This window comes from Eulemur rufifrons, chromosome 14, assembly GCF_041146395.1.
Source record: "Eulemur rufifrons isolate Redbay chromosome 14, OSU_ERuf_1, whole genome shotgun sequence".
Lineage (NCBI taxonomy): Eukaryota > Metazoa > Chordata > Mammalia > Primates > Lemuridae > Eulemur > Eulemur rufifrons.
The window spans coordinates 13,559,476-13,585,616 of NC_090996.1; the positions used below are offsets into that span (position 1 = coordinate 13,559,476).

Sequence of the window (26,141 nt, forward strand, 5' to 3'; positions counted from 1 at the left end):
GTGGGACCTCGAGTCCCGCAGGCTCTGACCCACCAGGAACGGTAGCCCTCGGGAGCACGGTGCGCTGCGCGCTGCCGGGGCCAGGAGGGTGACAAGGCCAGCAAGCACTGAGCCGGGAGGATGGCCCCAGCGAGAGTGTCCCGTGTCCTAACCCAAGCGCTTCGCCCATCTTCCTGCCACGCCTGCTTCCTCCACGGCTAGGGACTAATTCCTGCTCTTCTCTACCACCTCCTCCCTGTGGAGGGACCCGCTGAGCTGCCAGCCCTGCGGGGACGGGCTCTGACTCGGGCTGTTGCTTGGTTTCCTCCGCGCCGGACACGTCCCTGTCTTCATGCCTTGACCTGCTGGCTCATCCCGACTGATGCCAGGGCTGCTCCCTGCGACTGGGCTGCCTCCGTCGTGCACTCTGGGGACGAGCTCCTTGGGTGGCAGCAGCAGCAGCTTCGTGTGGCACCTCTGGAGGTTTTCTGGAATGCTGGCTGGAACGAGAGCTTTGCCTCCAGGGCCGGGCGTGCACAGGAGAGATGCTTCCATCTTCCCTGGGTGTCTGTAGCACGAGCTGAAAGAGGCCCATCGAGGAAGGGTTGGCGTGTTCCTCAGCCTGGGACATGAGGGTGGGGAGGGCGCTAGGTGGCCTAAGATTCGGCCTGAGGAAGCAAAAAGAGCCTCGGGGGGCCTGCCAGGGGCACAGGAGAGGCAGTGGGACGGCCACAGGTCTTCTCAGGAGAAACAGCTCCAGGGGCCCTCACATCTTGCATTTAACCTCCTTGGATGTTCTTGACTGAAGAAAGGATGGAGAGAGGAAGAAACCCCGTCACCAGCCACAGGAGGGAGGGAAGAGGCTGCTGGAGAAGACAGCAAGAGGCTGGGCCACCAAGGCCCAGGCCTAGTGGTCAGGGTGTGGGCCCTATGCTCCTGCTTTCGAGTCCCAGTTCCACCCATTATTGTGACCTTGGGCCCCACGTTAGCTTTTCCGAGCCTGTTTCCTCATCTGTAAAATAGTACATAGAACAAAGCACTGTTTGTGGCTAAATGTGAAGCACTAATGCAGTGCAAGACACACAGGCAGCCCCAAGTAAAGGTTGGCTGCTTGCTTATGGTGAAGCTTCGGCTTAAAGCAGGCGAGCGGGGCCCTTGAACCAGGCCTGTCCCCACTGCCTCTGCTCACGAGGCCTCGGGAGGCCAGCAAGTGGCTCCTTCTTCGTATAACTCCTGATCTTAACTCCCCCTCCCGTCTTGGCAGGTTTCCTTGAGGTTTCTGGTCCTTGTTCTTGGCACGTTTTGGTAAAGAGGTCTCTGGCCGTGTAGAGATCTCTTGTGTGTGTGAGATCAGGTGTGAAAGTGCATGGGAGAGGCCAGTGCAGGATGCTGACCTGGAGGAGTCTTTTTGTCTTCTTTCACATTAAATTCTCGTTCTGCCTCATTCACAAATACCCCAGAATTCCAGCACCGTAGGCTTACAAGACCCGTCTCCCCAGACTCGTCGCTCTGGCATCACTCTCTGTGCTTCAGCATCCAGAGCCCAACCCTTTAGGGCCACGAGGGTGGCCCCCCAGCCCTCGAGTGTTGTCTGGCCAGGGTGCTGACCAACGGTGCCTCTGGGTTTCAGGCTGAGCAGCAAGTCCCTGCTGACATCAGATGACTACGAGCTGGGAGCAGGGATAAGGAAGAGACACAAGGGGCCCGAGGAGGAGCACGAGGCTCTCATTGGAATGGGGAAAGCCAGGGGGAGGAACCAGACGTGGGATGAGCACGAAGCCTCGTCCGACTTCCTCAGTCAGGTCAGTTACCTGATCTTTCAGGTGTGCTGCGACCCCGGGACTGGAGGGTATGTTGGAGTTCACACTCCTTTGCAGGCCCCAGTTCCTGCGCAGAAACCTTAGAAATGGCTGCATTGGTGCCAGAACAACTCTTCTCCAACCTTCCTTATGGGACCGTTGGGGTTCTGGGCAGATTAAGGTCCAGAAGGAGGGTGGGGATTTACCAAAGTAATGGCCACACAGCCTCAGAGGCGGAGCCAGGACTAAAAGCCCTATCCCTTTGCATGCCCCATGACCCTGTGCCGAAGCCAAGCAGGGAGACTGTAAGTTCTTAACCAAATAATGCAATTACTCTGTTGTTTAACAGTGTAATTGTTTAATGAGAAGCTTCACCATTCTGCAGTTCTAAGAAACAAGGGCTTGATGCCATTGTAATTTCCTCTGTGAACTCTCCAGGGGTAATGGAGTGAGAGCCAACTCCTTAATTTTTCTTATTTCTGCAGAGCATCGAAATCTTCCACTTAAGGCCCTTCTCTGTAAATACTAATGTATCTTGTCCCTCCCTATAAAGCCCTGAGCAAGGGAATGGTTTGTTAGATTTGGCCATGAGAGGGGAATACTCACGTAGGGACACTAGGTCCAGGAAGAAAAGGATAGCTGGTTTGTACATTAGGATGTTTACTCTCAAACTGGGGTGAGGGATGCTTTTGTTGTTATTTAAATGACACTATCCCAGTGTTTTCCCTCCATATGAAATGCTACCTGATTAAAGGAAATAGAGATAAAATGTACAAATGTGGGGCATTAATGGCTTTGAAACTGCATGTTTCATTTCAACAAATGTCTATAGTTGACGATAGATGTGCAGGCAGGAATTTAATCTGTGAAATCTCTAATCATTCTTTCTGCTTCAGGCATCCAAGGAACACTCAAGGCATTTTCTTGGCAGCTTTGGCCCATTAGTAGGATGGGCTGGTTTAGTCTGTGCAGCAGTTGTTGTCAGCTGCTGTAGGTGGTTGAGATAAGCAGATCAGCCAGGCTTCGATCTGGGTTTTCAATCTTGACTCCCTCCCTCCTCCCACAATCCAGCTGCCTTCTCCAGGCCATCGGCAGCTCTGCTTGCTCAAAGTGCTTCCTAGGAGGCACTGATTGTGCCATGGAAAGCCAGAGTGGAACTGCCCAGTGCCAGTGATAACTGTAACCACAGCAACAGCTATTTAATAAGTGCCTAGGCATTATGATAAGTGCTTTATGTACCTTACTGAACCTTATGCTCATCTTCTGAACGACTCTGTGATGCCCAGACATAAGTACCTCATTTTACATCTTATAAGCATTGAGGCTAAGAGGAAGTAAGCAACTTGCTAGAAGTCACGGAGGTAGGGGTAAGGACGAGCCCAGGCTCGTCAGAACACGTGCACTGAAACCCACTATCCTGTTTTGCCACATGTCTTAACCTGTGACCCAACTTCCCTCTCCAGCTAAAGATTAAGAAGAAGAAGATGGCCAGCGACCAGGAGCAGTTGGCAAGCAAGCTAGACAAGGCCCTCTCCCTCACAAAGCAGGACAAGTTGAAATCGCCCTTCAAGTTTTCGGACAGTTCTGGGGGGAAATCGAAAACTAGTGGGGGCTGCGGCAGGTACTTGACTCCTTATGACAGCCTGCTGGGCAAGGACAGGAAGGCGCTGGCCAAAGGCCTCGGCCTGTCTCTGAAATCCTCCAGAGAAGGTAAACACAAAAGGGCCGCCAAAGCCAGGAAGATGGAGGTGGGGTTCAAGGCCAGAGGCCAGCCCAAGTCGGCCCATTCTCCGTTCACCTCGGAAGTGAGCAGCTACTCCTACAGTAAGTAGCGGACGCCGCGCCCCGCCTCTCGCCCACAGCTCCTCTCCTTTTCTCCCCGTTTCGCTCTTTTACTCTCCTCTTCCTCCTTTTCTGGGGGGCGCACCAAGGCATCTTTCGGTTTTGCGATGTGTCCCGGAAATGAATCGGCCTGAAGCGGAAGTGCCTGTGATTGGCGGGTGTGGTGGTGGGTAGGCACCTGTGATTGGTGAGCGCCTGCGATTGGTGGGTGGGAGAGGATGTCCGCCTGCCTTCTTGTGCCCGCCCCCCCCCCCACCTGCGGGAGGCTGTCTGCGTGGAGGTTTACGCGCCATAGAGTTTGCGGTTCCTCGGCCTAGAGAGGTCTTGGTGGAGCGACTGCATTTGAGGGTCCTAGAGCTGACCGGCTGGCCCTGCCCGCAGGAAGCTCGCAGTCCTGTGCTGAGGTAGCCAAGCGAGCGGCGTTTACAGAGCGCGCCCAGTGCTGGGCTCCGAGCCCTTGTTTCACTGTGGCGGCCCCACGAACCCCCGTTTCATTCCTGAGGATGCTGAGGCCGGAAAGATTGTGCGGTTGGGTGGAGAGAGTCGAGTCGGGGTCAAACCCGGTTCTGCCTGCCCCCCTGCTCTGTAGAACTTTCTGCCACGATGGGCGTGTCCCATATCTGCCGTGTTCAGTGTGGTGGCCATTGGCAACTTGTGGCTATTGAGCCCTTGAAATGGAGCAGCCAGTGGGACTGGGGGATGGGGTTGTATGTCATTGAACTAGACTCTGCCGTGTCGGTTGCCTTCGTGGGTTTCTTGGTCAAGGCGCCTCTCCGTGGCCTCTGTGCCTAGCCCGCTTCCTGGCGGGCAGTACGTGCTCATTCGGTTTTTCTGGACCGAGCGCCTCATGCCCAAGGCAGACGGGTACTAATGATGTGGCTGCAGCAGGGAGGCCTGGAGGGGCTTCTTGAGTCCTGGCCGGTGTTGGTGCCAGCAGTGTGTGTTCTGGGAGTCCCCTGTGGTGGCAGGCTTTTGCCTTTCCAGCTCCCTGGTTCTGTGTGTCTAGGGGTTTTGATTGGCTCTGGCTGGTTCATGGGAGGGAGGGCGGAGTTTGGATGTGAAGTGGAGAAAATGGACACGTTTCATGTTACAATAAAGTGTTTTTTTAAGGAAAGAAGATAGAAAGTGTTTATGGACTTGGAGTTTAAAGTATCATCACTTACCTTTATGGGGCTGTTGGGAGCCTTAAGTGAGCTCATATGGGCAAAGAGCTGACGGTGGCACCTGGCCCAGGATTAAGGTGCCTTTTTTTGGGTGTGCGGTTTTTTTGTTTGCCTCTGGCTACTGGGTCACCAGGACTGATGCTCGGATGGTCTCGAGGCAAGCAGCTGTGCCTTGTGTGCTGAGGACGTGTGAGATTGCCGTAGCTTCCGTGCCCCTTAGATTGGGATGGGTGTGATCAGAACAGCGCTGACCAGGTCCCTGGCCAGCATGTGGGCACAAGTGGAGAGAAACAGTATCAATGGAAGGGGAGGGCTTTCCTTTGCTCTTTCCATCTCTGCTCATTTGGGAATAGTGTAGAGGGAAAGAGGATTGCTGCTCGTTTGGTCTGCCAAGGGTGAGGAGTCTGTGAGTGTGGCATGGCTGGTTGCTGGAAGAATGCCCCACTCTCCTACTTGCAGGTGGGTGTGGATATAGTGGAGCTAGAGCTCAGAGATTAGCTTAGCCCCTGAGGTCTTTGGGGTGCTGCGAGCTGATGAGTCCACTGCAGCAGGGGTGTGTGTGCTCTTGCGTGTGTGAGGGAATGTTCAAATTGCCAGTCTGACTCTGTTATGCCTTTGTCTAAAAATTCTACCGTTGGAGGGAGAGAAGTAGGCTAATGTTGCGATAAGAAAATCAGTGGGCCTGTCTCCTCCTGGAGACTGGCTGTGATATGCACCTGGCTCTGTAGAGAAAGCACTTTTATTTATTTTTTGTAATTTGCTTTTCTGCAATTCTAGGTCATGAGAGTGCAGGGTCACAAAGAGGCGGGGCTGTCTTCCAGCAGAGAGATGCTGTGCTGGGTGGGGTTGAAGCGAGAGGGACGCCCTCTTGCTTTTTCACTTTGGGTGCTGGGGGGTGGTGGCACACCCCATGGGTTCTTGTGGGAAGCCAAATTTGTCGTCACCTACCGGCATCTCCAGCCTGGGATGTGGCTTTGGGAGGGATGGGTTGGCCTACAAAAGAGGGATAACTGGCCAGCGGGCTGGAATGGGGCTGGCAGCTTGGTGGGACTTGACCTTGTTCTGCCCTGGAGTTGACAGACCATCGAAGTTGTGCTCTTTGCTGGAATGGAAAGTGCAGATGTTGGTGGAAGCAGCCAGAGGACCCCCACAATGCACCCGAGGACCCCCCCCAATGCACCCGCCGACCGCCACCATATGTGTAGCGTCTTTTGGACTTGGAGGTGGCAGGCGTTGCCACAGCTGTAGGTTGCTGTGTTGGTTAATGTTGCTCCTGTTTGGAGTGGATTTTAGCAAATCAAGGGATTAAGTCTGTGGCTGTGGAGCTCTTTCTTCCCGTCTTGCTCAACAGCCCAATACGAAGAACAGGTTAAAATGGTGTATGTTTGAGGTGGGTTTAGAAGGAGCCAGAGCTGTGGCCACTCGACAGGCTCCCCTCCCCAAAGCTGGTCGGTCCTGTCTCAGGAGGGTCTGAAATCCCTTGTCCTCAATTGCGTAGACAGAGGCTGGCGGGCAGCCAGCAGTGGCGTGCAGGTGAACGACTCTGACCTGCGGGGAGCAGGGCAGTCCCTGCTTTTAACGTCATTTGTCAGTCTGTTTGGTGTCGATGCCCTGAGCACCGCTGTTCTGAGCTGAGTGGGGAGTTGGGAGGAGATGTGCACGATCGGCTCTCGTGAGCCCTCCCCCCAGGTCCCTCCCCAATAGTCATCCCTGGGCCGTGTGCAGTCCCAGGGACAGGGGAACTGCTGTGGCAGTGATCACCATGACCAGGAGAGAGTCCTTCCTGAGAAGGGGCCTCCTCCCTCCCCTGGTGCTGGGAAAGGCTGAGTGACTGGCGGTGGCACTCGGAAGGAGAGCTGTGTGGCACTCAAGGCCTGCAGGTGCGAGGCCAGCCTGGGAGGGGAGCTCGTGGCGTTGAGTGCAGCTCTGGACCTCTCTGTTCTGGCATTTTCCAGTGTGTTCTCAGAACCACTAAAGACGATAGAATGAAGTCACCAGCCCCTCCCTCCTCCCCGGTGCTCTGTGACTTATCTGTATTAAAAACTACTCTGACTGCAGATACGGACTCAGAGGAAGATGAAGAGTTCCTGAAGGACGAGTGGTCTGCCCAAGGCCCCTCCGGCTCCAAGCTGACGTCCTCCATCCTGTGTGGCGTGGTGGCGAAGAGCAGCAAGGCGGCCGGCGGCCCCAAGCTGACCAAGAGGGGCCTGGTGGCCCCCCGGACTCTGAAACCCAAGCCGGCCGCCAGCAGGAAGCAGCCGTTTTGTTTGCTGCTCCGAGAGGCCGAGGCCCGTTCCTCCTTCAGCGACTCTTCGGAGGACTCGTTTGACCAAGGTTACTAGCTCCAAACACAAAATACCCTCCGTGTCTTCTAGCGAGCGTGCGTGAGAGTGAGAGCGAGTGCGAGGGGAGAGCGAGCGCACGGGAGAGATGGCCGTGCGGGGGCCGTCCACCTCGATGGCCGCAGGAAGGGCAGCCATCTGGGTTCTTGGCAGCGTAGCCTGCTGTATCAGCCCGATTATTTTTATTTTTGTTGTTTTTTTTTTTTTTTTGTACTGTATCATTGTGATAACACCCTTGGCTAGCTCTTTTTGAGCTTTTATATGGACTGGTTTTTAGTCTTCACCTTCTCCAACTCTCCTTCCTCTCTGCCCTCCCCGCGCCCCGAGCGCCTGCCCGCCCTCGGCCCACCTAAACCCTGGGCTTAGGTTGGGTCCTCTTTTGGCACGGGCCGGCGGAGGCTTCCTGAGGGACATTTTGTAAATGGAATTCTGTCGTGTGGGCGTGTGACTTGATGTTTGTACCTCGATTTTGGTAATACCAAGCTTTATTAAACATACCGAGTTCATTTTTAACTAAACCCGTGTGCCTTGTCTCTCTTGCTGTGTCCTTACTAGACATTAGGTTGACGCTCCCTCCATTTTGTTCCTCCTCCCCGCCCCCCCTTCCCCACCACCCAGAAGGAGTAGAGACGGGTAACGCCGCCTGCCGCTTGCCGCTATTATCCAAATATCCCTGGTAGCTGTGGGCATTCATTCCATTTTCAGGTTTAAAGTCAACTGCTTTCACCTCCGGCACCATCTTTTTTTTTTAGTTGCTTGTTTGTCTTTTATTTTCTTAAAGCTCTGTTCTTATTCACCAGTGCTTACAAAATAATTGTTTATAAACACTTGTCTTCTAACACGTATTTCTGTTTTGAAGGGCACGTAGGCAGAGCAAGGTCAAGACCTCTTGACAACCCTGGTTTTCTTAAATTTCAAAGTGTTGGCTTCACTGCCAAGTTGAGGGACGAGGCACAGTGCTCAGAGATTGCGCTGGCCTGGTCCTAGGCCTGGTCTGGCCTTAGCTTGGCCAGGGGCCCTCAGCCATCTGACATAAAAAGAGAGTCAGACCCCAGGACCTCTGAGAACATTCTGGCTCTGACTGCTCCAATGGCGGAGTCATACTTCTGGAGTTAGAAATGTCTGAGCCCTTCGGGCCCTTCAATCAGAAATGTGCCAAGACGGGGAAGCAAGTGAATCCTTGAGAGCCTTTCCCAGCCCTGGTTTTAGGATTTGCTTCAGGCAGACTCCCTCTAGGCCCAGGCCTTGGGGATCCCCAGGGCCCCGGATAGCAACACCCGGATGTCAGCTGCTCCCTGAGGAAGGCCCAGAGGTGTCATGGCGCACCTGGACATGACCTGGCTTGAGCCCCGGGGACCAGAATGCTGCTCCCGTTTCCTAGCCTTGCTCTCGAATTCCTGGTCTGCCGTCTCCCCTCCCAGACTTCCCCTCCAAATTGGCAGAGATGGATTTTGGGTGACCAGGAGATGGCACAGCAGGGAGCCCACTGCCCTTCGGGCTCACGTCCTCCCTGGCTGCTGCCCATCTGAGCAAACGCAACCTGGGCCAAGAAGAAAGGCCACTAACCGGCCAGCCAGCCTCGTTTCCCGAGGCCTCCCTGCCCCGGCCTCCCGTGAACGAGCTGGTTGGTTTACCTTCCGTCTCTCCCTCCCTGACTTCCTCCCTCCCCCAGCCAGGCTTGCATGCCCGTGCCCCCTACCCCACGCACCCACAAAGCCAGGGTCCCGCTTCCAAGTTTTTGGGTTCCTGCCCCAGCTCAGCCCCCGCAGGGAAGCAGGCAGCATCCCGGACCTCTCAGGAGGGGGCCATCTGCCCAGAGCATGCTCAGGCTGGATGCCGCGGTGCCAGCGGCCAGAGCCTGGATAGCGGAGGGGGTGGGGGAGGGCTCTCAGGCCCCTCGGCTTGTCCCCTCCCACAAGCAGACCACTGATCATGTCTCGAAAGGGATATTTGGGTAATAGGGCCTTACTGACCCCTGGTACTAAAACACGTAATTGGCTTGGCTTTTCTAGTGTGTCTGCTTTCTCCTCCCAGCAGCCTGACCATACCTTCACCCTTGACCCCTACCCATGATGCTTTGAATGTCTGTTTCGGTCTCTTGCATTTGCTCTCACGCTGCACTCTGGACGCAAAGCGAAGGCTGGGAGTAGGGCAGACGGCGCAGCGGGTCACTGAGCTTGGGTCCGAGCCTGGCTCGTTGCTCCGTAGGTAGGCAAAACCCTTTTCTTTCTGTCCTCTGTACACCTCCCCTCCTAGGGGTTTGCCCCCACCGGGTCTGGCAGCAGCAGATCGCTTTGACATTTATTGGGTTTTGGAAAACCAAACCAAGTCGTAACAGCCAACCCCATATCCTGAGCCAAGATTTTTTTTTTTAATGAAACAAAGTTTTTCTGCATTTCCTTGGGGTTCTTTGTTGGGACTTTTTCTGCCCCACCTTTGGCAAGCTCTGTCACCTCAGGTGTGGACAACTCCAGAAAGGCTTTCTGGATTCTCAGACCCTCTCCGTATCCCTGCCCTGAGCACACCAGCCCCCAAGGGAGCAGCTGGTGTGGCCTTGTCAGGCACGCGGGGAGGCGGAGGGTCTTCCGTTCCAAGGTGTTGGGGTCGGCCTGTGGCTGGCTTTCTGGGCTCTGATGTGGACATTGTAGGCATCCAGAACCCCAGCCAGCCCTGCCCTCTCCTGCCAGGCCCTGCTGGGTGAGAGTCCTTCTGGAGTTCTGGAGTCTCCACACCTGAGCAGCCAGGGCAGGGTATCTTTAGAAGGGAAAATTCCTGGCCACACGTCAAACCCCTGTCCCCACCCCAGCCAGCCCCCCGCCCGCCATCCTGCTCAGATTGGCCAACCCCAGGGAGGCCCGATGTGGGGGACCCAGGCGCTGTCGAAAGTCTGCCTACACTTAGCCTGCTTTGCCGCTGTGGCCCACTGGGGCGGAGACAGAACCATGTGATGTCCGCAATGTGAATGACCGCAAGTGTGCACTGCCTGCTGCCCCTGCCGCCCCGCTGGCCTCTCCAGCCTGCTCCATCCATCGCTCTGGGGGCCAGTCTCCCGGCTTCTCACCCTCTTAACCTCCTCTCTCTCTCTCTGGCTCCTCCCTCTCTCCAGCCCCGTGCAGACTCCTCCAGCCATCTCTGTCACTGCCTCCTGCTCCGAGGGCTCCCTCTGATAAATGGGTAGACAGCCCCTCTGCCTGCATTGGCACCCCTGGGGCTGCCACTTTGGCCACTAGTTGCACTTAAGCAAGTGGGTGGCGTGGGGCATCGGCAGGAGAATGTGGAGTTGGCCTTCCGTCTTTCCTGTCCACTTCCCAGAGCCCAGGCTGTCCCTGCCCTTGAGAGAGCATGGCACCCCTGCTGCTTCTTGCTAGAGTGGCCATCCAGCCTGGCCTAGGCCATGCCCTTGGCCCTGGCATCTCAGGGCGGTTAGCGGTCAGCCCTCCGATGCTGCTCGCCTGCCTGTCCCCATCAGAGGTCAGCCAGCAAGTATGTGCCTCAGACCCTCAGACAGCCTCTCCTTTGGTGGGAGTTTGGTTCATGGACAGGGAGTGTCATTGTCCTCTGCTTGCTGCCCATCCTGTCTTTGTCCCTGGAGCCCGAGCTGGGTCAGGGAGTATGGGCCCTCAGGCTGGCAGGGCCAGTCGCTGGGGAGAAGCTTGTCTTTATTCACCAACTAGAGAGACAGGCCGGGACGTTTAGCTGGCCAGCCTGCTCTGGGTTCGAGTCCTGCCCTGCGCCTGAGTGCCTGGCTCTGTAGAGCCTCATTCGGCCTGGGGCAAAGTGGCCTGACCCACCTGCCCCTTCTGGGCTCCCTGCCAGTCACGAGGAGCAGCCAGCTGCGGGTTCCTTTCTGCACGTCACAGGGGGTGGCCCTGTTTCTGTTTGATCCTCTTCAAGCCCGCAGATGGCTTTTTCCTCCATACCTGTGATTTTCTTTGGACCCTCCCTTTAGCTGGGCCAGTGGGCTGGGAGGGTTGCCCCCTGCTGCAGATGAGAAACTGGGCTAAGAGAGGCGAGGGACTCGCCCCAGGCTTCCCAGCATGGGGGTGTTGCTGGGAGTCAACTTTGGGGTCCAGAGTCCTACTCAGGGCTTGAACTGTGGGAGTCCCCCAGGCCCCAGGAAGAGACCAAACTCCACCTTCTCCTGCCGCCAGCCCCCAGGCCTCAGGCTGGCGAAACTGCCACTGGTGCCTGTGCCCAAAGCCCAGCCTGAGCCCCAGAGGGTCCTCCCACCCCCCTCCGCCTCCTCCCTCTTCCCTCCTCCTCCTCTCCTGCCTCCTCCTTGGCCTCCATGTCGTGTGTTGGGGCGTGTGTGTGTGAGACCGTGGAGAGAGCTGTCTCCAGTCCGTGTCTGTGTGTCTGGCCCCTGCCCACAGCACAGGTGCATGTTGGTGCCCACCTTACAGAAGCCCACCCTGGTACCCAAAGCCAGGATGCCCATGTCTTGGGCTCCATTGATGGGGGTGTTGGGCCATTGGGGGCACTTGTGGGCTGGTTCTGGATCCATCCCCATCGGCCCCGTGGTGAGGACGGAGGGGCTAGGCTGGAGCCTGGTGGCCGCTCCGGGATAGGGGCGGTGGGGGCGGCACGCACCAAGGCCAGGGCTCTGACTCTCCCCTGTTTTCTGCACGCCAGATGAGAGCTCCGAGGAGGATGAGGAGGAGGAGCTCGAGGAGGAGGAGGACGAGGCTGGTGGCGGTGGCTCCAGGCTGGGCGCCCGGGAGCGGGCCCTGTCGCCGGGCCTGGAGGAGAGCGGGCTGGGCCTGCTGGCCCGCTTTGCGGCCAGTGCTCTCCCCAGCCCTGCAGCGGGGCCGTCCCTGTCGGTGGTGCAGCTGGAGGCCAAGCAGAAGGCCCGGAAGAAAGAGGAGCGGCAGAGCCTGCTGGGTAAGTGCGGGGAGGCCGGTGCCAGCACCCCAACCCACAGGCAGGGAAACTGAGGCTTAGAGATGGGTAGGCACGGAGCTGGGGTTTGGCAGGGCCTGTCGTGAGCAGAAGGCAATGCGGGCCCCCACCTGCTGCTTCCAAGGAGGGGTCTCTGTGGCCATGCAAACAGCGGCCGCCTTCACTGTCATCCCAAGTGTGGGAGCACTCAGGGGCTGCGTGAGCCCAAGGCAGGCCCCTGACACAGACAGGGGGGCCAGGGGGCCACTCCAGGTTGGCAACACCTGGCTGGTCTGTGAGAGAAACAGGTGCAGGGAGAAGGAACAGCGTGAGCAGAGGTTAAGAGAAAGCTTGTCCTGTCGGGGGCATCAGAGGGGGTACGGTCAGTGAGACGGGGTAGGGGCAGGCGGGCACCCTGGGCCTGGGGGAGTCCAGGGTGGGGTTGGCAGGTGCTGTGCTCCCTCATAGTTGATCCTCACGGCGGCTCTCTTACACCAAGCATGCCCTCCCCACTGCCCAGATGGGAAACTGAGGCAGCAGACACTAACCTTCAGGCAGGAGGAGGCGCTTACTCCAGCCCTGCTTCCTTCCTGTCCCTGCATCTCTGATCACATCCTTGGACCAGGGCCCTGGCTTCTTGAGACCTTTTCCTGGGCCTGCCCCGTCCTCACCAGGCCAAGCGTCCTCACATGGACGTAGCCCATCAGCTGCTGGGATTGGTGTTTGAGGTGGAGATGGTCAGGCACGTGTCCAGGCTGTGAGCCCCCTGGCCTCAGCAGGGCAGGGTCCCTGCTGACCCCCTGGCGTTCTTTTCTGAACCACAGGGGTATGCGTGAGGCCTTCCTGGCAGGGGCTGGGGCAGGAAAACGGGCATTGGGCATCATGCACTCTGCAGCTCAGGGACCAGAGCCCCAGCCCTGGCCTCCGCCATGTCCAGGAGTCCCATTTCCAGCACCCATACCAGGCTCCAGGCCCTGGCTCTGCCTTCCCCCTCCGCCCTCTCGTTCCCTCTCACCCCCGTGTCCTGCCATTGTTCCCTGGGCTTCTGGCCTGCCTCCCCTGGACAGCGGCACCAGCCTCCCTACAATGCCACCTCTTCACACAGAAGCAGCTGGAGGGCGTTTCTTCAAAGTACAAACTTAACCAAGACACCTCTCTGCCCAGAACCTCTATGTGTCTCCCAATTGCCCTCTGGTCAGCATTGCCTCTCTGACCCTCCACCGTCGGACTTGCTGCGTGGACAGCGCCATCCTGTCCACAGACCCTACCTACACCAGCTGTCCTGGGGCCTTCAGGCTTTTGCACTTATTAATCCTGTTTGTACAGCTCCAAATATCCATTTCATCCAAACTGTCCAACATGTTGGCATATGGTTCAAATTATGCACTTCATAGAGTTTTAACGTCTGAAGGGTCTGTAGTGATGCTTCCTTTCTGGTTGCCAGTACAGATCGTTAGTGTCTCCTCTCTCTTTCTTGATCAGTCTGGCCAGAAGCTATCAGTCTTGTCGATTTCTGTGCTTTGTTATTTCTACTTCATTCTGTTTACTTTGGGGAAGCAGGCGTACCTCGGAGATAGTTTTGGTTTGGTTCCATACCGCCACAATAAATCAAGTAGCACGATAAAACGAGTCATGCAAATTATTTGGTTTCCCGGGACATATGAAAGTTTCATTTACACTATACTGTAGTCTGTTAAGTGTGCAATAGCACTAAGAAACAACGTGTGTATTGGGAGCCCCATTTCTGACTTCCACACTGGGCCCTGGCCCTGCCTTCCCCCTCCTTCCTCTCACCCCCATGCCATGCCATTTGTTGCTCTTACTGCTAAAATATACTAAGCATCATCTGCACCTTCACTGAGTTGTCACTTTTTGCTGGTGGAGGGTCTTGCCTTGAGTGTGATGGCTGATCGGGGTGGTGACTACTGAAGGTTGAGGTGGCAATTTCTTAACATAGGACGACAGTGAAGTTTGCTGCATTGAATGACTCTTCTTTTCACAAAAATTTCTCTGTAGCATGCAATGCTGTTTGATAGCCTTTTACCCAGAGTAGAACTTCTTTGAAAATTAGAGTTAATCCTCTCAAACCCTACCACTGTTTATCCACTAAGTTTATGTAATATTTTAAGTCCTTTGCTGTCATTTTGACAATGTTCATAGCTAGGAATAGTTTCCATCCCAAGAAACCACTTTCTTTGCTCATCCATAAGAAGCAACAGATTGCAGCAATTCAGTCCCATCTTCAGGCTCTACTTCTGATTCTCGCTCTCTTGCTGTTTCTACCACATCTGCAGTTACTTCCTCCACTGAAGTCTCGAACCCTTTGAAGTCATCCATGAAGGTTGGAATTGACTTCTTCCAGTCTTCTGTTAATGCTGATATTCTGACCTTCTCCCATGAATCATGAATGTTCTCAGTGGCATCTAGAGTGATGAGTCCTTTCCAGAAGGTTTTCAATTGACTTTGCCCAGATCCATCAGAGGATGCACTACCTATGGCAGCTGTAGCCTTATGAAATGTATTTCTTAAATAATAAGACTTGAAAGTCAAAATTCCTCCTTGACCCATGGGCTGCAGGGTAGATGTTGTGTTAGCAGGCATGAAAACAACATTAATCTCCTGGTACATCTCCATCAGAGCTCTTGAGTGACCAGGTACATTGTCAATGAGCAGTAATGTTTTGAAAGGAACCTTTTTTTCCAAGCAGTAGGTCTCAACAGGGGGCTTAAAATATTCTGTAAACAAATGTGCTGTCATCCTGGCTTTGTTCCATTTATAGAGCACAGGTGGAGTGGACTTAGCATAATTCTTAAGGGCCCTAAGATTTTTGGCATAGTAAATGAGCACTGGCTTCAGCTTAAAGTCACCAGCTGCATTATACCCTAACAAGAGATGGGAGTGTCCTCTGAAGCCCTGAAGCCAGGCATTAATTTCTCCTCTCTAGAAGGCATCTTCTTCCAATAGAAGGCTGTTTTGTCTGCATTGACAATCTGTTGTTTAGTTCGGCTGCTTTATCAATGACCTTAGCTAGATCTTCTGGATAACTTGCTGCAGCTTCTCCATCAGCACTTGCTGCTTCACCTGGCACTTTTATGTTACGCAGACGGCATCTTTCCTTAAACTTCATGAACCAACCTCGCTTCCAACTTTTCTTCTGCAGCTCCCTCACCTCTCTCAGCCTTCACAGAATTGAAGACAGTTAGGGCCTCGCTCTGGAGTAGGGTTTGGCTTAAGGGAATGTTGTGGCTGGTTTGATCTTCTAATCAGACCACTGAAACTTTCTCCCTATCAGTAGTAAGGCTGTTTCCCTTTCTTACCGTGTGTTCACTGGAGGAGAACTTTTCATTTCCTTCAAGAACTTTCCCTTTGCATTTGTAACTCGGCTAACTGTTTGGTGCAAGAGGCCCAGCTTTTGGCCTATCTTGGCCTTCAACATGCCTTCCTCACTAGCTTAATCATTTCTGGCTTTTGACTTAAAGTGAAAGACACACGACTCCTCCTTTCACTTGAACACTGAGAGGCCACTGTAGGGTTATTAATTGGCCTAATTTCAATACTGTTTGTCTCAGGGAATAGGGAGGCCCAAAAAGAGAGAGGTGGGGAATGGCAGGTACATGGAGCAGTCAGAACACGCAACATTTATTAAGTGGTAACCCCCAAACAGTTGTAAGAATAACATCAAGGATCACAGACCACAGATCACCATAACAAAGATAAGAATAATGCAAAAGTTTGAAATATTGTGAGAAAAACCTGTGACACAGAGATGAGACACAAAATGGGCACATGCTGTTGAAAAAATGGCACCGAGAGATGGCTTGAGGCAGAGTTGCCACAAACCTTCAGTTTGCGGGGGGAAAAAAGCAGTATCTGTGAAACACAATAAAATGAGGTGTGCCTGTAATTTGCAACCACTTCCCATTTCTTCAGGTGGAAGCTTAGGTCATTGATTTGGGACCTTTTTCTTTTCTGACAGAGACATTTAGAAATATAAACCTTTCTCTAAACATGGCTTTAGTTGCATCTCGTTAATTTTGATATGTTATCATATTTTCCTTATTATTGAGTTCAAAACATTTTCTAATTTCTCCTGTGATTTCTACTTTGACCCAATGATTATATAGATTATATTTGCAAATATTTGGGGAAGTTGCCTGGCTATCTTATTGTTACTTCTAATTTAATTCCATCTTGGTCAGAGAGTATACTCTATTAATTTCAATCTTTGACAGTTTTTAAAATTTGAGGCTATGTGGTCTTTCCTAGCAAATGTACTGAGTATATATTCTGATGTCATTAGGTATAGTAGCCTATAAATGTCAATCAAGTCAGTGTGACTGATAGTGTTCAGATCTGTGTCTTTGCTGGGTCCTTTTTTTTTTTTGTTCTCATTTTACCAGTTGCTTAGAGATAGGTACTAAAACCTCCAACTATGATTGTGGAATTCTCTATTTTCCCCTTTAATTTAATCTGCCAATTTTTGCTTCATGTATTTGAAGCTCTGTTATTGGGTGCATATAAATTTATGATTGTTATGTTTTCCTCTTGAACTGGCCCTTTTATTATTATGAAGTTTTCCTTACTATCTCTATATATTTTGTTTTGAAATCCATTTATCTGATATTAGTTACTGCAGCTTTCTTAGGCTTACTGTTTACATCTTTTTCCATCCATTTACTCTCAGTTTATCTTTGTCTTCATATTTAAATTGAGTCTCTTATAGACAGCATATATGTAGTTGAGTCTTTTTTTGTCCTTTCTGTAATCTCTGACTTTTCATTGGAGTGCTTAATCTATTAATATTTAATATATTTATTGATATGGTTGGGTTTGAGTCTACCCTTTGATTTTTTCTTGTGCTTTTCCTTTTTTTTTTTTTGAGCAGAGACTTGCTCTGTTGCCTGGGCTAGAGTGCAGTGGTGTCATCAGTCACCGCTCCCTGTAACCTCAAACTCCTGGGCTCAAGTGAGCCTCCTGCCTCAGCCTCCCAAGTAGCTGGGGCTATAGGTGCACACCACCACGCCCAGCTTATTTTTTAATTTTTTATAGAGATGGGGTTGCTGTGTTGCTCACACTGGTCTCAAACTCCTGGCCTCAAATGATCCTCCCACCTTGGCCTCCCAAAGTACTAGGATTACAGGCATGAGCCACTAAGCCTGGCCTTTGGTTTTTCTTTTTAAGATAACGGTTATGTTGAGACATAATTCACATACCATAAAATTCACCCTTCAAAATGTAAAATTCAGTTGTTTTCTTTTTTTGTATTCATAGAGTTGTGCACCCATCACCACTATCTAATTTGATGTCATTGTCATTATCCCAAAAGGAAACCTCATGCTCATTTGCAGTCACTCCTCAGACTCCCACCAAACTCAAGCCCTAGGCAACCACTGCTTTCTCTTTCTATGGATTTACCTATTCTTGACGCTCCATATGAATGAAATCATATAATATGTGGCCTTTTGTGTCTGGCTTCTTTCACTTAGCATAATGGTTTCAAGGTTCCTTCATGGTGTAATATGTGTCAGTGCTTCATTCATTTTTGTGGGTGAATAACATTCTGTTTTATGGCTATATCACATTTTGTTTATTCATGTATTATTTGATGGGTTGTTCCTACTTTTAGGATTTTATGGATAATGCTGTACACATATTTGTGTACAGATTTTTGTGTGGACATTGATTTTCAGTTCTCCTGGATGTACACCTAGCAGTGGAACTTCTAGGTCTTTTGATAACTTTTTTTATCAAAAAAGTTTAACTTTTCAAGTAATCACCAAATTGTTTTTCTAAAGTGGCTGCACCATTTCATATTCCCACAAGCAGTGGATGAGGGTTCCAATTTGTCCACATCCTCACCAACACTTATTATCTGTTCGTTTTATGATATCCATCTTTGTGGCTGTGAAGTGGTATTTCATTGTGGTCTCGGTTTGCAATTTTCTGATAAATATGTTGAACATCTTTTCACATGCTTAGTGTCCATTTGCAGGTCTTCTTTGGAGAAATGTCTTATTGAATCCTTTACTCATTTTTAATTTGGGTTTTTTTATTGTTGAGTAAGAGTTCTTTATTCTGGCTACGGTCTCTTATCAAACATATGATTTGTGATTATTTTCTCCCATTCTGTGAGTTGACTGTTCACTTTCTTGATAGTGTGGTTTGAAACAAAAGTTTTACATTTTGATGAAGTCTAATTTATGTTTCTTCTCTTGTCACGTGTGCTTCTGGTGTCATCTGTAAGAAAGTATTGCGCCTAATCCAAGGTTACAAAGATTTACTCCTGTTTTCTTCTAAGAGTTTTGTAGTTTTGGCTCTTTATGTAGGGCTACGATCCATTTTTCGTTACTTTTTGAGTACAGTGTTACCTAGGAGCCTTTTGCCTGTGGATAGCGAGTTGTCCCCATGTCATATGTTGAAAAGTCTATTCTTTCTTCATTGAATAGTCTCAGAGCCCTTGTTGAATATCAATTGGACATAGATGTAAGGGGTTACTTCTGACTCTCAATTCTATTCTATTGATCTCTATGTCTGTTTTTAACCCAATACCACACCATCTTGATTATTGTAGCTGTGTGTAAACTTTGAAATTAGGAAGTGTGATTCCTCCATCTTTTATTATTTTATTTTATTTTATTTTATTTATTTTTTGAGACAGAGTCTCTCTCTGTTGCCCAAGCTGGAGTACAGTGGCATCATCATAGCTCACAGCAACCTCAAACTCCTGGGCTCAAGCAATCCTCCCCGCCTCAGCCTCCCAAAGTGCTAGGATTACAGGTATGAGCTACCACGCTCAGCCAGGCTTCCATCTTTGTTCTTTATTTTGCAAGTTGTCTTAGAGCTTCTGAGTCCCTTGTATTTCCATATGAGTTTTAGGAGCAGCTTATCAATTTCTGCAAAAAAAAAAAAAAAGCCATCTGGGATCCTGATAGTGATTATGTTGAATTGGTAGATCAGTTTGGGGAGTATTGACATCTTAACAATACAAACTTTTTGATCCAAGAACATGGGTGTCTTTCTATTTATTTAATTTCTTTCAATAATATTTTGTAGTTTTCAGTGTACAAGTCATGCATTTCTTTTATGAAATTTATTCATATTTATCCTTTTTGATGCTTTTGTAAGTGGCATTATTTTCTTTTCATTTTTGGAGTGTTCATCGCTAGTATATAGAAATACAATTGATTTATGTATATTGATCTTGTATCCTGCAACCTTGCTGGACTCATTTATTAGTTCTAATAGTTTTTAGTAGATTCCTTAGGATTTTCTATATATGACATCATGTCATCTGCAAATAGAAATAGTTTTACATCTTCCTTTATAATGTGTATGTCTTATTTCTTTTTCTTGCCTAATTAACCTGGCTAGAATCTCCAGTAGAAAACTGAACAGAAGTAGTGAGAACAGATATCTGGCTTGCTTCTGATTTTAGGGAGAAATCACCATTAAGTATCATGTTAGCTGTGGGTTTTTCATAGATGTCCTTTGTTAGGTTGAGGAAGTTCTCTTCTATTTCCAGGTTGTTGAGTAATAGAAATGGTGTGTTACACTGATTAATTTTTTGGTATGCTGAACCAACCTTGCATTCCTGGGATGAACCTCACTTGGTCATGGTATATAATATTCTTTTATTTGTTGCTGGATTATGTTCACATATGTTTATGTCTTCCGGATAAATTGACCTTTTTATCATTTTAGAACATTCTTGTTTTTAGTAACAACTTTTGACTTAAAAAGTCTTTTGTTTGATACTAGTACAGCCACTGTAGTTTTCTTTTCATTACTGTTTACATGGTATATATTTTTCATCTTTTGACTTGCAATTTATTTGTGTCTTACCCTTTTTTTTTTTTTGTCTAATTTTTGTTCCTCTGTTTCTACTTTGCTGTCTTTTTTTAGGTTATTTGAATATGGTTAAAAATTCCATTTTAATTTTCCTGTTTGTTTTCTCAGTATGGTTTTGGCATTTTAAAATTGAAAATAGAGATAACATATATTCTTAACTTTTCACAGTCCATGTATAGTTAATAATGTGCTACTTCACATACAATATAGAAGCCTTGTAACCTCATAGGTCCATATCACGCTTCTATCTTTTATATTATATATGTTATATGTATTAATAATACATCTTCACCTAGTGTCAACCCCTAAAGACAGTATTATAAATTTAGTTTTAAACTCTTATGTGGTTTATAAAGAAATTAAGAGGAAATTTTTTTTTTTTTGGAGACAGAGTCTTGCTCTGTGACCCCAGCTAGAGTGCCGTGGTGTCATCACAGCTCACTGCAACCTTATACTCCTGGGCTCAAGCAATCCTCCTGCCTCAGCCTCCTGAGTAGCTGGGACTACAGGTGTGCACCACCACACCTGGCTAATTTTTCTATTTTTAGTAGAGATGGGGTCTTGCTCTTGCTCAGGCTGGTCTTGAACTCCTGAGCTCAAGTGATCCTCCTTCCTCAGCTGCCTAGAGTGCTAGGATTATAGGCATGAGCCACCATGCCCAACCCACAAGGAAAAATTTTTTAAAAAATGATCTTTTTGCATTTATTTTGATATTTACGATTTCTGTTGCTTTTCATCCTTTTCTGAGGATTTGAGTTTTCAAGTTATTTCAGCCTGAAGTTCATTGAGCATTTTTGTATGGTACATCTGCTGATGATGAATTCTCTTAGTGTTCTTTCATCTGAAAACATTCACCTTCATTCTTGAGTGATATTTTCACTGGATGTAGAATTTGGGGTTGACAGTGTTTCCTTTCAGCACTTTAAAGATGTCCTACTCTCTTCTGGCCTCTGTTTTTGATGACAAGTTAGCCCACCAATCAGATTGTCCTGTCCTTGATGGGTCAAGTTTTTCTTGCTGCTCTGCTCCTGAGGGTTTGTCTTTATTTTTGCTCTCGTTTGGCTGTGGTGTGCCTAGAATGGACGTCTCTGTGTTTGTCCTGCTTGGTGTTCATCTAACATCTTGTATCTGCAATTTTCTGTTTGTCATCAAATCTGGGGAAATTTTAGCTATTGAAGAAATACTTAAAGAAACCTTGAAGTATTTTTTCCTACTCTATTCTCTCTTTTCCTTTCCTGCTGGATATACATGTGACCATTTTTATCATTTGACAGTTCTCTGAGGCTATGCTGGGTTTTTTTCCAAACTCAATTTACTTTTCTCTTACTCATATCCATTCAGCTCATAAGTCTTTTCATTGATTTTTTTTTTATTTCTGAAATTGTACTTCTCGGTTCTAGAATTTCAATTTGGTCCTTTTTCAATTGTGTCTGTTTCTCTGTTGGACCTTCCTGTTTCTCTGGGGAAATTTCTGTGCATTGAAAACAAGTTTTGTTTTATTTCTTTGAGAGTAGTTCTCACATCCCCTTCAGAATCCTGGGCTGTTAGTCGCAACATCTGCTTCATCTCAGGGTCATGTTCAGTTGGCTTTCTTTTCTCTCCAGAATGTCATGCGTTTTCTTGGTTCTTCATTTGTCGAGTAATTTTGCATTGTGTGCTGGACATTGTGGGGGTGAGATTGTGCAGAGTGAGGATGCTTTTATTTTTCTCCAGTAAATATTATTTCCTTCCTTTCAGCAAGTATTTCCTTGGCAGGCCTTGAATTCCAATATCTTTTCTTTTTCTTTCTTTTTTTTTTTTTTGAGACAGAGTCTCACTCTGTTGCCCGGGCTAGAGTGCCGTGGTGTCAGCCTATCTCACAGCAACCTCAAACTCCTGGGCTCAGACAATCCTACTGCCTCAGCCTCCCGAGTAGCTGGGACTATAGGCATGCGCCACCATGCCCAGCTAACTTTTTTTCCATACATATTTTTAGTTGTCCAGATAATTTCTTTCTATTTTTAGTAGAGATGGGGTCTTGGCTCTTGCTCAGGCTGGTCTCGAACTCCTGACCTCGAGCAATCCTCCTGCTTCGGCCTCCCAGAGTGCTAGGATTATAAGCGTGAGCCACCATGCCCGGCCGAATTCCAATTCCTGTTTCTTGCATGGCAGCTCTGGTCTCTGCTCAGATCCTGTCTTGCTGTCACCTAAGAGGCTGTGCATCTGTCCTGTGTGGGTGGTCCGTGGGTCCTCCAGAGATGGGGGTAGACAGAGTTTGGGATCCCTCTTTGGCTCCCTTTCTCCCCTCTTCTATGTTGTCATTTTCTAGCTGTCTCTTTTCCTGGTTCTGAGATCAGGAGGACTCTATTTCTTTTCCATGCAGGCCCCACCCTCCCTACTGTGTGTGCCAAGAAGACTGTGTCTAGTGCCAGGGCAGAGGGTACAAGGACGAGATCTGACCCTGTGACTCCACTCCCACCTTCCAAGTGCGCCTTTTTTCTGTCCACTGCTCTAACCACCCTCCATCCCTGCCCCACACGCGGTGTGCCTGCAGTGGGTTACGTACGTCCAGTGCTCTAGTGGTCTGCAAGGGGTGTCTCATTCCCTCACACCCAGAGGCAGTGCTCTCAAGCCTGTGCTCTAGGGTCTGCCCCTCGTCAGCCATGAAAGCCCCTCATTGCTTCCCTGTGCACTGGAAAGCAACTTCTGTTAACAGAAGATTAATTAATGAGATCACTAACCTTTGCCAAGGACTCCTTCCCACCGGGTGGTCCCTGCCTGTCCCTGTTGCTGTGGTTGCATTTGCTGGGACAGTGGGGCCTGGCCTCCCACGGCTGCCAGGGGGGTCAGCAGGCTTGGGGTTGGGGCCCTGGCTTTTCAACTTGTGTATTGGGGGATCCAGGGAAGGCCACTGGCCCTCTCTGGGGTTGTCAACCCAAGGGGCTGTTGCAGACATCACCTCCCTGGGTCTGGCTGGAGGAGGCAGGTCCTCCTCACAGCCAGTGGGATGAATACACCTGGAAACCCCTGTCCCAGGGAGAAGTGCTGTCAACTGCTTACCTACACGCTTTTGCCGGCACCTGCGGGGAGCCAGGGCTTGAGCTGCAGGATGTTGGAGGCTGCAGGATTCAGGGATTCACCTCCTGGGGCCTGGTAGGCCGAGACCTAGACTCCAAGGGAAATGGCTGAGTGTGAGATTGCTTATGATGGCAGAGGTGTGGCAGAAAGGACTGCCCCCGGGGAAAGGGGGTCAGCGCTTTTCCAAGTAGAGGTGGGAGGGGGGTGGTGTGCCGGGCTCTGGGCAGAGGAGACAGCAGAAGAGAAAGCCTGGAGGTTAAGAAGGTGGGGGCCCTCAGCTAGGGGCTGTGACCCAGGGCAGAGGGAAGCAGGGCGTGGGCCTGGGGCGAGAGCAGGGCTGGGGGCTCTGGTGCGCCCCACGGTCTATACAGGGGAATGGGCCTGGCGGATGCCAGGCTGCAGGAAGGGGGCAGAGAGTCCGGGTAGGGGATTTCCTGCGGGCTTTCCCACGCCACCGCTGCAGCCCTGCAGGCGTGGGGCCCGCCGCTCCCCTGCCCGGGCCCCAGGTTTCCACGGTCGCACGGTCGCACAGGCTCCTGCGCCCCTGGTCTTCACCTTCCCAGACTGCGGCTCTTGGCTGAGGGGGTCCGGGCAGCCGAGGAGGGGTCGGGGGTGGGCCGTGGTGAGTCCTTCTCCTTCTCTGGCCTCAGTTTCCTTGCCCTGCGGAGGAGCGACGGGTCTGTGGTGGCTGGGGGGCGGGGGTGCTGGAGGGCGGGTGGCCGGAGGCCCTGGAGAGCTGGTCCGCGAGCCCCCTCCTCCTCACCCGCGTCCAGGCACAGAGTTCGAGTACACGGACTCGGAGAGCGAGGTCAAGGTGCGCAAGCGGTCGCCGGCGGGGCTGCTGCGGCCCAAGAAGGCCCTGGGGGAGCCAGGGCCGCCCGCGCCCGTGCCCGCCGCTCGGGGCCCCGCCAGCCCCGACAAGGCCAAGCTGGCGGCGGAGAAGGGGCGCAAGGCCCGGAAGCTGCGGGGAGCCAAGGAGCCCGGTTTCGAGGCGGGGCCCGAGGCCAGCGACGACGACTTGTGGACGCGGCGCCGCAGCGAGCGCATCTTCCTGCACGACGCCTCGGCCGCCGCGCCCACACCCGCCCGCGCCGCGCCCGCGCCCGCGCCCCGGACCCGCGCCAAGGGCGGCCCCCTGAGCCCGCGCAAGGACGCCGGCCGCGCCAGGGACAGGAAGGACCCCAGGAAGGTAAGGCTTCCGCCCCGCCACCCCCCCTGGCGCGGGGCTGTGGGCGCAGGGAGGTCCGGGGACACACCCCTCGCAGCCTTGACTTGGCCACTTGCCTGCCTGGAGACCCACCGGGAGCCGCCACCCCTACCTTACAGAGGTCCTTAACCTCCTACCTCTGTCTCAGAGTGACTCTGTAAAGTGGGAGTAAAACACCCGGGGCCCCAAAGGAAAACAGCGGTATCGAAGCGCGGCTCTTACAATGTTGAGACGCCCCCTTTGCGGTAGGGCACAGGTGCTCCTTTGGGGACACACTTGGTTAGCGAGGCTGTCCAGCGGTGGGTCCAGCAGCACCCTGCTTTCCCAGCACTGAGCACAAAGGATGCTCTGAGGTCTCTGCAGTAACTGCCGTGTACTGTGACACTCTCTGTGGTTTCTGTTGGTGGCAGGGTCCCTGGCACTGTTGGTTCTGTTGTGGTTTGTGGCCTCCACTCTCACCTGAAGGAAAACCTCATTTCCCTAGAGATTAAAATGTGAAAATAGAGGTGGAATTTTTCCTCCACCGCTATTCACATAGTCCTTGAAATCTCTCTGTGGACACCCCAGCTTGAGAAAACTTGCCTTTCAAGACCTAACGATATGAGGCCTGTTACCCTTTGGCACTGGCCTCTGGGAAGCTCATGGCCAGTTGTTCCCCCTCTCCCCATACCCGTAGCTGTTGTATTCAGACTTAGCCAGTTTTCTACAGTGTCTGACTCAGGTCTCTCTGTGTCCTGTACCTGTGTCCCTGGTACAGGACGAACCCTCAAATAACAGTGACATTCTAGAGAAAATCACAAACAGGAGTGAGACTTGCATTGATTTCCCAGTGACGGGTGGTAGTGAGGGAGGGGCTGTGTGTGCGTCCTCCGCAGGAACCTTGCGCTGTGCTCACCTCTTCCAAGGCTGAAGCCACCTCAGGCTTTACAGGGCCTTGCAGAGCAGGTGCCATCATAAATCATCATCATCATCATCGTCACTCTCCCAGGTGACCCATAGTAGGCTCAGACAAGTTCTAACTGCTTTACCAGGTACTCACAGGACCATGTGAAGTAGGTGTCTCCCGTTAACTGCACGTTACAAGTGGCCCATGAGAGGACAAGAACCAGCCCAAGGTCACAGTGGCTGATGATCCCCTGAGCTAGGCTTTGAACCCCGGGGGTCTAGTGCCAGTTAAGACCACTGGGGGCCTTACACTGCCTCTTTGGGCCTTTCCCAAGGTGGTGCCTTTGTTTTGTTTTAATCTTTTTTTACATACAGAGGTCTTGCTATGTTGCTTAGGGTGGTCCCAAACTCGTGAGCTCAAGTGAGCGTCTTGCCTCAGTTTCCCTAGTAGCTGGGACTACAGGTGTGAGCCAATGCACCCAGCTCCCAAGCTAGCGCCTTCTGTTGGAGGCCCTGCCTGCCCACTTCCTGGATCTGAATAGCTGGACGCTTGGCCATTAGGGGAGACGACCAGAGACTCACCCCATGCGGCCTTTTGATGTTGCAAGACTGGAACGGAACAGATTGATTGTCAGCAAAGGGAGAATCAGACACCCAGGGAAATCGCCCTACAGCCCGTCTCCCCAAGAACAACCACTGTTACTGTTTGTTAGAGATGTAATTTTGTAATAGTAGCTCCCCTTTATCTGCTATGGGGGTGGATATGGTCGAAGACCCCCAGGATGCCTGAAACCGCAGAGAATACCAAACCCTATACTGTAAGCACAAGTCACACACCGTGGCCGTATCTTTTGCGATTTGAGATGTGACAGCAAAACTAGCACAAATTTCTTTTTACTTCTTGACGATTTCACACATAGAAGATTCGTAGATGTTAGCAACCTCAGCATACAATTTTTTTTCTTTCCATATTAAGTCAAGAACTTTCACCTTTTCACTGAAAGGAAGCACTTTACGGCTTCTCACTGGTGTAGCCAAATCGCCAGCGTCACCGCTCTCGCGCTTTGAGGCCATTATTGGGTAAAATAAGGGTTGCTTGGATACAAGCACTGCGATATCGCGACAGTCGATCTGATCTCCA

The 26,141-nt window shown here is 51.1% G+C and overlaps 1 protein-coding gene across 5 annotated transcripts in view; it reads left to right on the forward strand.

The window, feature by feature from the left end:
- Positions 1-26,141, forward strand: part of TNRC18 (trinucleotide repeat containing 18) — an 83,330-nt gene that overhangs the window by 41,332 nt on the left and 15,857 nt on the right. For all 5 annotated transcript variants that reach the window (XM_069486608.1, XM_069486611.1, XM_069486609.1 and 2 more), the window contains 5 exons: positions 1,610-1,781; positions 3,242-3,602; positions 6,842-7,117; positions 11,758-12,006; positions 23,682-24,097. In XM_069486608.1, coding sequence (XP_069342709.1) covers positions 1,610-1,781; positions 3,242-3,602; positions 6,842-7,117; positions 11,758-12,006; positions 23,682-24,097 — 1,474 coding nt within the window. The remainder of the gene's footprint in view (positions 1-1,609; positions 1,782-3,241; positions 3,603-6,841; positions 7,118-11,757; positions 12,007-23,681; positions 24,098-26,141) is intronic.